This window comes from Echinops telfairi, unplaced genomic scaffold (assembly GCF_000313985.2).
Source record: "Echinops telfairi isolate 266 unplaced genomic scaffold, ASM31398v2 ScPeMD7_8;HRSCAF=38, whole genome shotgun sequence".
NCBI lineage: Eukaryota > Metazoa > Chordata > Mammalia > Afrosoricida > Tenrecidae > Echinops > Echinops telfairi.
This window is the reverse complement of record NW_022103905.1, coordinates 3,555,690-3,567,676: the sequence shown is the minus strand read 5'-3', so window position 1 is coordinate 3,567,676 and position 11,987 is coordinate 3,555,690. Positions and strand designations below refer to the sequence as shown.

Genomic DNA, 11,987 nt, shown 5'->3' with positions numbered 1-11,987 from the left:
TTAAGACCCCAGACGCTATACTTATTGATAGCCGGGCACCATCAGCTTTCTTCACCACATTTGCTTATGCACCCATTTGTCTTCAGTGATCCGTTTGACCCAGCCTCACTTCTAAGGAGCATTCTGATGCCAAGGCTGATCTGTTTGTTTTCCTGACAGTCCATGGTGCTTTGAAGACTCCTCACCCACCCCCAAATTCAAATGCCTCCGTTCTCCTTCAGTCTTCCGTATTCCTGGTCGTACTCTCACATGCATAGGAGAGCTGGGTCAGGTGCACCGGAGCCCTCAGTGTGATATCCTTGCTCTTCGACATTTTACCTTCCTAATAGGGAGCCATCCTGAAAAGGATGGACCCTTCTTACCCTACTGTCACCCCTACCTAGATGTCAGATTTCCCTCCCACTGACAGGCCTCCCAGTGCATGTCTAGGTCCTTGGGACACAAGCAAACACCAACATCATGAATATGTTCCCGGAGTTTCTGGACAATCTTAAAGTACTTTCCATGAAATAGCGTCAATAGAGCGCCTTAGAAACGCTTTCCAACTTAGTCTCTCTCCCCTTCTGGCGTCTGCTTCTCCTGCCGGATCATTTGTTCTTTCCTGTGTTCCCTCTCCCTGCCCCCCCCCCATTATTCATGTTTAAGTCTCTCAAAGCCACTAACACCTTTCAAGAGGATACCTTGCCACCATCTGCCACTCCTGCTCCCCCTAAAAACCTAGATTAAAAGAGAAACCTAGATTTTTTTTTAAGTTGTACAGCTATTGCTTGTCTTCTGGCCATAGGAAGGGAACACCAAAAGCTGGAAATTCTGCTCCCTCCCTCCCCCTTCTCCCAATCCTTTTGAAGAGCTGCTTAGGGCCAGAAGGCGGTGCACTAGCATGAAGTCTCCATTTCTGAAAACACATGAACACCTGTACACATGCCTGTGTACTCAACAGAGGGCCACTCACCTCGCTGGGCTCAACAATGGCCACATTCTCAGCACCCACTTTCCTCTTCATGCGGGAGGCCATCGTGATGCCACCACTGCCCCCACCCAGCACCAGCACGTCATAGTGGTTCTTGGCTGCACAGCTGGCTCCTGTGTGCAGCTGAAGTGGGCCCACCTGTGGGGTGGCCAGCCTGCGGAAGCAGGCAAAGAGCCGGAGGCGAGGGCCAGACGCCATGGGAACCATCGGGGTCATCGTTCAGGTGGGTCGGGCTAGAAAGGGACAGACAAGGCTCTGAGTGATGAGGAACGAACCAGTTTGACGCAGGTGCATTTTCTTTCAGGAAGGGAGGGAAGTCAAGGCCTGATCGGTTCCATCTGCTATCCGCAGCTGGGGACCATTTCTTCCTGTGGCTACGTCCCCAAGGCCCCCCGAGATTGTCAAGTAGTCGGTAACAACTGGCTACATTTTTTCCTTTCTCCAGCAAGCTTTCTGGGATGCTGCTGTAAAGGCGTTCTGTGGTTAAAGCACGCAGCTACGAGCCCAAAGGTTGGTGGTTTGAACTCACCAATGGCTCCCCAGGAAGAAGACGAGGCAGTCTGGTTCTGTAGAGATGGCAGCCTTGGGAGCGAGTCTACTCTGTCCTAAAGGTTCGGGAGGAGTCAAACTGGACTTCCAGTCACGGGTTTGGGGAGAGGGAAGGGCTCATTAGGATGCTCTTATAGGTTCTTGGTGGCACAAGTGGTTTTCACTCAACTACAACCCTAAAAAAGGTGGCTGCACGCTGGAAGACAGGCTTGGGGGGGTCTGCTTCCGTGACGTGCACAGCCGAGAACAGCCCATGGAGCGGCTCCGCTCCCTCACCCTGGAGACCAGCGTGAGGACAAAAGATGTGGTTTGGGTTTTGTTTTCCGTTTAGGAGATTGTTTGAACCAGGTGTGCCTCGCCCATTACAGTTTTACTGACTGCCTGGTCTTGGCACAAGGGATTCCATTTTGAATCCGGCACCTTCTTGGGTCTCAGAACTCACCTCTCATGGGCCTCCCTCACATCGGCCTCCCCTCCCCTCACTGAAAATCACCAGTTCTGAGAACCAGACATCCCCGAGAAAGAATGTTCTTTGAAGTTATGTTTACTTCACCTGCCCCTGTACCTATAGATAAGATTAAGGACCACTTCCCTGCATCCCTTGAAGATGTGTTTATTCCACCCATCCCAGACCTATAGATAAAATTAATGAGCGCTTCCCTTTGAAGTCCCTGTATGCAGCTGTGCCTACCACCAGGGGATATAAAAATGCAACCAGAAATTCCCCTCACCCGGTTTCACCAGCTCAATATGTGAGTTACTGAACCGGTCCGCAAGCTTCTCAATAAAGCCTGCTTCTAAAACTTTACCAATTCGATCTTTAATTCTGCTTCGCGCCCCAAAAACCCTTACACTGACATTACATCGATTTTTTTGTAAAATTAAAATGACAAAGATTAAGTTTTACATAAAGGACATAAAACCTGTGGTGCCATCTGCTATACCCAATAGCCATCCACTCTCCTCTCAGGCACAGCCTCACCACTTTGGGTGACTCTTCAGTGCATCAAATTGGTCTTCGAAGCCATAATTCCTTACCACGGAGCACCTGAGTTCATACTGAAACAGAAATAGTCCAGCAAGAAACTCACAGTTCACGGCCCACCTTCTGAACAGAGTCCACAGCAAAGTAATTGGGGCCGCAGGCCACCTTCAGGCTCCGGGTTCTGTGTCAGGGGCATGCGGTTTAATCAAATCACTGACTGCAGTTGAGTAAGCAAAGACACTCCAGGCCTGGAGGAATTTCTGGTAGATTAAAAACATGTTTTTAAAGCCATATAAAGAGCCCGCCTGGTGTGCTAACGTTATATTTTAGATATAAAATCTGCACGCCCTGCTGACGGATCTTTTATTACACCCGATTCAATGATCAGATGACCCTAGAAGCAAGGTAAACAGACAGGCTTTTTTCTGCTTATCAATTAATGTCTGGTGAACAAGTTCACATTTTCTCACCACCTCAAAGATTCTGCTTCTAGGTATTGCTGCCATCTGTCTGTCTCCCTATCCCACAACACCCTGCTACAGAACCCAAACCTGTTCAAATTTGCAATCCCTAACCGGGGCAGAGTACCCGGGAATCTAAGTAAGCACAGGCTTACCTGTGTTTACTTACGGGTCTGTTGTGAGTCGAGATGTGATGAAAACCACGGAACACACTTCTCTACTGGGAAACAAGCACAAGCAGACCCACTCCACCAGGACTTACTTTGTCTAGTACATTGCCACTAAGCCGATATTCTCCTTAATTAGCAATCTTTCCTCAATCACTCCAAGCAGAGATGGCAGAAAACTGCTGGGGAGGGTCATCTATGACCTCCTCTGGTTTCCCTATCGCCATGACGCAGGGGTCAGATAAGCCTGTGCACGGCAACGTTCTTGATCTTCTGACACCAACAGGTCCCCCCCGCAGCACTCTGCGTCTCTGCGGGACTCCATCACCTGGACCACACTGAACCACAGACAGTACTCCTGATTAAGGGGGCTTATGAGGGGAGTGATTAGAACACATTGAGGATCCAGTCAATGGCTCACAACACTTCTCAGCCAGCAGCCAACTCTCTCCTCAGTCCTTACACTCTCAGCCACGCGGTCCCTGGTCCCTCGGTGGACCAGGAAGCCAGCCCACTGCCCTGCCTCCCAGTCTCGTGGTCTTGTTGCTACTTTTTGGTTCTGTTTCATGGTCACGGCCTCTGGTCTCAGCCTCCACCACTTCAGACAGATCTTGGAAGTGCTCCTGGGATTTCTTCCTGGGCGCTTATACAGAGAGATGGCTGTGATGGGGGTCTCGTTTTTGTCTTTTAGAAGCCCATACTCCCAGGGAAACAAAGGGTGGATTGGGTGCACACCCTCTGCTCAAGTCAGGACTTAATCCCACCTGAACCCTAATGAGGGTAGCAGACAACTCTCTCCAAAAGGAGACGCTAGCCAAACGCATAGAATCCAGGATTATAATACATCACATAAGGAATTGTGGCTAGACCAATCATATTCATTGACTGTATCTCGGAGACGCTCTTTATCCTTAGGAAAAAAACGGGTTTCTGCTCTGGGCAGCAGTGCCTTGGCATTAAGGAGTCTAAAGCTTCTCAAAGCATTGCTTGTTGCTTCCCCTTATCTGTGGAACCAGCTTTACATTGAGGATGTCATCTGCTTGGTATAACTGGAAGGGCTCAGGCTCAGAATCAATCTCAATATCTCTCTCTCTCTCTCTCTCTCTCTCTCTCTCTCTCTCTCTCTCTCTCAGGGTTATAGTGCCCCAAATTATGTCACCATTATGAGAAGTCTTTTGGGTTAAATGCCAGTCCAAGAATTCCTTATGAAAATGCAGTCACCTAGCTGGAGAATAACGTGTTCAGCTGCCCAGGTCACTGGCTTCTTACAGAAAACGATCTATGAGATCATGTCCCCTTACTTATTAGAGAGAAGACAGCTGCATGAGGGGCTTTGAGAAAGGTCAGAAGGGAGAAGAGGGTATAAAAGGGGAAATGAAGGGCAAGATAGGGGGCCTCTGAATCTGCTTAACCAGCCTCATTAATCACAGCCACAAAGCCAAATGCCCAGGAGGCTGCCATCAAATTTCACTCTGGAGCTAAAAGCAACTGCTTCAAACCCACAAGAGAATACCTTGATGGCAATATCCCAAGTTTCACAATGCCTGGCTCTCCCCACCTGAACAATCTTGATCATTCTCTTATTCTAACCATGAAAGGCTATCTAACAACTTCCAGATCAGAGAAGTCAAAACCAACATCTAAAACGGATTGGGTGGGAAGTGGGACATGGTAACAATGTCAACGACTGGAAACGGCCATGCCTTACTTTTGACTCCCTGCTTGTCTCGGTAGGAATTCCTGAGCTCACCAAACCAAAACCAGATCATTGAAGGGCGCCAGAGGGGCACAATCTCAACAAGGAAGGACAAAAGCCCATGTCCCTCCCCAAGACCCCCCACCCATCCCCCCAAAAAGGCCAAACTTGAAGTTGCAGAAAAGAAATAAAAGAAATTAAAAGCCTGTCAACAAAATAACTAAAATGCCTAAGTCCAGTAACTTTAGTCTCCTCAGAAGACTTGCTGGCCTCTCATGAAACAAGGGAATAAGCCGGATTATTCAAAACATTCTTAAAGTTCCCTGAAGCCAGCAAGGCTTATTGTCAACCTTTCATCATTGACCGTCAATCTGTGTGGTTGATAGCTATTTTATGTCGACTACAGCAAGCGGGGCCTCTTTGCCTTGGTTCTCAGTAGCCACAAGGTTAAGCTTTAACAGTGTTTTGTTTGTTTTGCTTTAAAAAACAAAACAAAACCAAAAAAAAACCTTGTTATTGTGAACTGGACAAACAGAGCAAACCTGTTTTCCACACCTTAATCTGGGGTACACATACCATATATACTCGTGTATAAGCCGAGGTTTTCAGCACATTTTTTATGCGGTTTTTGTGGTAAAATTAGGTGTCTCGACTGATAGTTGGGTCGACTTATACTCAAGTATATAGGTATGTAAAATGTCATTTATAAAACTTCAGTTTTATGTTGTTAGTTGTTATACTGCAACAAAACAAACTCGCTGGCATTGTGTCGATTTTGACTCAGAGACCCTGTGAGCTTCTGAGACTAACTCTTTGCTGGGATAAAAAGTCCCGCCTTTCTCCCTCCCATTGACTGGTGGTTCCGAATAACCACTACGCTAGCAGGGCCCCCTCTATATGGCAAAAGGAAAGTTAAATTGGAAAATCCAAATAACGAGAATAGGATTAAGGGCTAGTACATCAGTTCTTTCAAGATGTACAGAAAATCAAGACGCAGGCCCAACCTGGCCATCGCACAGGTGGGCAGAGCTGGGCCCCGTTGCTCAGATTCCCTCTCTTGCCACAAGGGGCCTCTCTCCCCACCCCATGTGTCCTGGGCTCACTTTTTTTATTTTGCAACATTTAACAGAGTTTTTTGTAGAACATTTGAACACTTTGTAACTCTTCAGCACCCACCATCTTCCTCGTATAGGGCCTCTCAGCCGCCAGTTTCCCTGGTCCAAGCTTATTCTAAAATGTATGCGGCAGTTTCAAAAGGTTTGTGTTCAAATAGAATGAAAAGATATTGGAAATTCTTCCACTGATTTTCTGAAGGCCCCTCCTATGTCCCGATGGCGTAGATCCCTGTGGGTTCCAATCTCTGAGACCCAAGTGAGCCCCATCTACACAACACAGTCAACCTTATTCCAGGGAAACGGGGTGAGACTCCTGAAACACGTCTTTGCCCCATTAGAGCCTCTTGCTTGAGCGCTATGATGCAATGCCAAAACCAGACCAGTTGCTATGGAGTGACTTCCAACCACAGGGGCCCGTCTCGGAGCAGAACGGTGCTGCACAGGGTTCTCGGTGGCTGATTTGTCCGATGCCAAGTCACGCTCTTCTTCCCGGTCACTTCCAGAGAACCCAAACTTCCAGCCTTCTGATGAGCAGCCATCCGCGTTCACTGTTACACCACTCAGGGACCTCTGGGCTTTATAGGTCTATTGAACTAAATTAGCCCTAACACTCTCATTAGTTGTGTACACCTCTTTTTAATTGGATCGTTTCTAGAGGACTGGATTTGGTTGGGAATGGTAAAGGAGAGCTATCATCATCATAATTGGTAGCAATTATCGAGTTACTAATTACCAGCTGCACTTTTTGTGTGTCTCAGAGACTCTTCACAACAACTCTAAGAAGGAGGTGTTAATATCCCCGTTTTATAGACGAGAAAACTGGGGCTTAGAGCAAGGTTACAGAACTGGCTTACAGGCACATCGATAATGAAGGACAGAGTTTAATTCAAAACTGCTTTTGTGCTCACAAAGGGGGGGCCGAGAACCAATCCAGGACAAATATCTTCGAGCTAAGTTTGATTTCCACACCAAATTAAAGTAGATGTTATTGAGTCCCATGGAGTGGGGTGGGAGAGACTATATGGTATCGAGTTTTAGCTTGCATAAGGTGTAATCATAATACAGATATACTTTTTAAGAGTCTTTGTCTTTTAGAAATACCATCTAAGATTTTTAAGGAGCCTGGTAGCATAATGGGTGATGAGTAATATTGAAAAGCACAAGGTCAGCAGTTCAAAACCACCTGTTGCTCCACAGAAGAAAGATGAAGCCTTCTATACCTATAAAGAGTTTTCCTCAGTAGCCCATAGAGGCAGTCCTAGTCTGTCCTATAGGGTCACTATGAGTTAGCATTGACTTGACGGCAGTGAAACTTGAGATTTTTATTAGTGAAATTATTTGGATTTTGTTTCAAAATAGTATAAGAAGTGGAAAAAGGTGAGGGTATAAATGAAACAAGGTTGGCCATGAATTGATAATAAGTCGACACCCACGGATGAGGACAAGAATGTTGCTGTCAGGTAAATGCTGGACTTCTGGAATCCTTCCCTCTCCTGCACCGACAGGGCCCTGTGCAAGAGAGAGCCTACACTCCTCCCTAGCAAGCTCTGCTGCTTGACCGTCTGAGGAATTTGCTGGACTGGGAAACCCTTCTTTATACCAGGCCTCTTCCCACATAACATAAGGAACCCTGATGGCATGCTGGGCTAAGTGTTGGGCTATGAAAATCACACGGTCAACAGTTCAAATCCACCAGGTGCATTATGGGGGAAAAAATTAGCTGTCTGCTCCCATTAAGATTTATAGTGTCAGAAACCCCACTCTGTTCTGCCCGAGAGGGTCACTATGCATCTGAGTGGACTCTGTGGCAGTGAGTTTGCTACCTTGGTTTGGTTGGCTTTGGGTCCCACATACCACACCTGCAACTAGATCACGAATCACAATCCCCGTGGTAAAACTTGCTCATAATCTGCCCGACACAAGACTCCCTTGTGCCAGGCGCCGAGGGACAAGCTCCACAACAAAACATCAGACTCACTGCATCAAGTCCATTCTGACTCACAGGGACCCTTTAGCACCAAGCAGATCCACCCCTGTGAATGTCTGAGGCTATAAATCATGAGAGCAGAGAGCCTCCTCCTCCTCCCACATGATTACCCCCATTTTACAACTGGAAAGGGTGAGGCTGAAGGACCCTGTTTATATCCTCAAGATCACATGGTCAATGAAAGGCAAAATCAGGATCTGGACCAGTCGGCGTGGGAAGGAGCAAGGAAAGGAGCCAAAGGAAGCAACACTTTCCCTGGGGTGTGGAGGACACTCCTGGGATTGAGCCCTCCATCCTCTCGTTTGCAACAAGCATCAACCCAAATCTGGAGAGGTAGAATGAAAGACGTTGTTACTGGTCTTGGATTAGCACCGTTTTAGCCAGTGGTTCTCAACCTTCCTAATGCCGCGACCCTTTCATACAGTTCCTCATGTTGTGGTGACTCCAACCATAAAATGATTTTCGTTGCTACTTCATCACTGTAATGTTGCTACTGTTATGAATCAGGCGACCCCTGTGAAAGGGTCATTCGACCCCCAAAGGGGTTGCGACCCACAGGTTGAGAACTGCTGGTTTTAGCTGTCAAGAAAATGCCAAACATGGATTGCCTCCTAAATGTTATGACTCCTGACCATGATCTCATCTGACTCTGAAGTGTGCACAAGTAATGCATGCAAAATACAGAGCACCTACCAGAGGCCCTGGGTTAGACCCTTGGTGGAAGGATGAGGGCAAAATGACCGCCCGTCCTGGAGACACTGTGAGTCCTGCATGCATGTGTGTGCACCCACTACTGCTCAGCACACGGAAGACTTTACAGGCTTAACAAGATTCTGCTCTGTTCCTTCTTTATATATCCACGAGACTCCGTTGGTTTTTAACATGCAATTTAATTCTGTATTACCGTAGAAAGTTGTAATTATGAGAGTGATTGGGTCAAGTGTTTGCAACTAAATAACATAGTTACAGGATGATTTCCTAATGCAGTAATTACTCTGGAGGAATGAAGAACGTGGCCTTTCTTTCCTGTGCCAGCAAACCCACCACCTGGACACTTGAGGTCTCTTTTCACCCAGGAGAGCCTGCACATCTCTATGACTCACTTAACCTTGCTGAAAAGGGTAATGTCGTCAGCTGAAAATGCTGGGAAGTGTGCTAAAGGGTCAAGTTTTCTTTAAAGTATGTGCAATAATTCAAGGTCTATGCCAATACTTAACTTGTCACAAACATACAGTGACCAAATTTTAGAACTGTTAAAAGCAACTGACAACTGAACAGTTGGGCTTCTGAATTGTATGATATGTAAATTATGTGCCAATAAAACTGTTGGGGGGGGGCGGGGAAGCAACTGAGGTATACTGTTGGTATTAGGCAAGGTTCTCTTGAGAAACAAAACCAGGACACTTATGATTTTATAGATAGATAGATAGATAGATAGATAGATAGATAGATAGATAGATAGATAGATAGATAGATAGGTTTATACCACGAGAAGAAATATAATGGCTAATTAGTCCACACAACAGTATAGAGGGCTCAATTCAACTCACTTTCCTGCAACAGTTAATATACTGAAGATCCTTCAACTCACAACGGGCTGCAGGTCCAAGGTCAAGGAAGCAGACAGCACAATCTGCCCTGAGGCAAGACAGGCAGCAGACAGCAGAGTGGAGCAGCAATAGTCAGTAGTGCAGGAGGGTAGCAGAGGAGGTCCCATAGGGTCTCAAGCTCTAGCGATGTACGCACAGGCCACACAATCCCTCAGCATCATGGCAAAGCAGGTCTTGAAGGTCTTCAAGTTCTAGCAATGTACAGCAAAGCAACAAGATCCACAGGCTGGCTCAGCCCACAGGTAGTGAAGCACACGGTTGAGGCAAAGAACTAGCTCAAGCAACAGCACACTGGTCTATCACCCGGGAGAAAGAGAGATGGGAGCCTGGCCTCAGAAAGCATTTATCCCAATTGCCCTTCAGTCAAGCTTCGGCCTGATTAAACTCCACCCACATGTTCCTATGGAGGCCTAGTTGGTACAATAAACCTAACTATCACATTGTTATAGACACAATATTGCAATAACAGTCATCTTATAAGTAGATGCATGGATAGACATGCCAGCTGAGTGAGTGTGGGAAGGAGAGAGGGAGTATATTCACACATACGTGTGGGTTTGCTACAGCATATTCATACATGTGCATTTATCTTTGCTGCAAATATATCATGAATGTAGTGTACCATGTTATAGGGGGTAAAGTTGTGGAAACTTCTTAAACATAATCAAACACCTTGAGGGAATGAGCCACTGGACCTAGGGGCTCGGTCTCCTGGTGGCAAGGGACAGCCATGTTCATTGACATAGCGTAGTTCACCTAGACGATGTTCTGCATCCTACTTTGGTGAGTAGTGACTGAGGTCCTGAAAGCGTTTGAGCAGCCATCGTAGGTGCAACTATTGGTCTCTCCATTTGGGGAGCAAAAAAAGAATGAAAAACATTGAAGATGAGCATGGATTATGGTGATGATTATACAACTGATCTTGATGTGATCAAATTATTGAATTGTATGACATGTGGATAAAGTGCCAATAAAACTTTTAAAAAATTGAAGATGCATGATAATAATTAACCCAATAACTTAAAGACCATGAGAACATCAGACTCCATGACCCTGAGAACAGAATTATACAGTGCCCAGCTACCATAATCATCTGCTCTGAGAGGGATTACATTAGAAGGTCCTGGACAGGGTAGATGAAAAATATGGGGAAAAACCTCAAAGTCATCAAAAAATAAGACCAGATTTACTGGTTGGATAGAGACTGGTGACACCCCTGAGACTATGGTCCTTAGGAATTCTTTAGGACAGGAAATGCATTCACCCCCATAGTGCAATTCTCGACAAACAACAGGCAAGTCACACTAGGGAAGCATGCATACATTAGAATAATCAAACATTTGAGATCAAAGGATAGCACTTACCGAAGGACAAAATTCAGAAGGGTTAGGAAAGAAGGAGGAGTGGAAACAGGAAGCACCCCGGGAGGAAGTGAGATGAGTGATGTTACTTTGTGGGAATGAAGTCAATGAAGTGAAACAAAAAGTGTATGATTCTGTTGAATGGAAAACTGATCTGCTCCATAAACCTTCACCCAATTCATAATAAAAAGTTAAAATACCATAAATCTTTCAGAACTGAACATCAAGACACATAATCTAAGATATACTTTCATGTACAGAGTTTATGTCCTGTCTAAAGTACATAGTAATGAAATTACTATGCAAATATTAGTGTGTCTTTATGGAAAGAATAGAACTACCTAAATCGGATGCTACCTAAGAAGTTTTCATTGACTGCATGCTACATATAAGGACTAGTGCTGATAAACGGAAATTGTCCCATGCAGCCTTGGTCCATGATACCTTGGTGGGATAGTAGGTTATGCATTGGGCTACTAACCACAAGCTCAGCCATTCGAAACTGCCAGCTGCCCTGAGGGAGAAAGATGAGGCTTTCTACTCCCATAAAGAATTACAGTCTCAGAAACCCACAAGGACAGTTCGACCTTGTCCTTCAGGGTCGCTGTGTATCAGAATTGGCTCTATGGTACTGAGTTTGTTTGGCTTTGCCCTGCTTTAGGCATTAGGAAGAACAGTAGACTTGCCTGCTGCTGATAAACATTGACCAAGTATATCGTGAGCCAAATTTCAGGGGAAAGTCTTTTAAACATTATAAAGTCCAGTTTAAATATTTAAATGTTGGAAATAAGTCAAATAAAGAGCTAGAAGAAAGATGAAGTAGATAATTACATCTTCTCTGAGTAAGATACTTTCTTAGCACAACACCAAAGGCATCAGGAAGGAGAATACCAGTTATTTCGGGGATTTTTTAAAGTTTTGTGGTTGTTATTGTTTTATCATTTTATTAGGAACTCTTACAAATATTATAACAATCCATAATTCATTTAGATCAAGCATAATTGTACAATTGCTGCCACCATCATTTTCCTAACATTTTCTTTCTTCTTGAACTCTTTAATATCAGTTCCCCTTTATCCCCCCACC

The 11,987-nt window shown here is 45.5% G+C and overlaps 1 protein-coding gene across 1 annotated transcript in view; it reads right to left on the bottom strand.

Annotated features, from left to right (window-relative positions):
* Positions 1–11,987, bottom strand: part of SQOR (sulfide quinone oxidoreductase) — a 63,628-nt gene that overhangs the window by 36,819 nt on the left and 14,822 nt on the right. The window contains exon 2 of the mRNA XM_004709494.2: positions 953–1,203. Within this exon, the coding sequence (XP_004709551.1) occupies positions 953–1,186 (234 nt within the window). The 5' untranslated portion in view covers positions 1,187–1,203. The remainder of the gene's footprint in view (positions 1–952; positions 1,204–11,987) is intronic.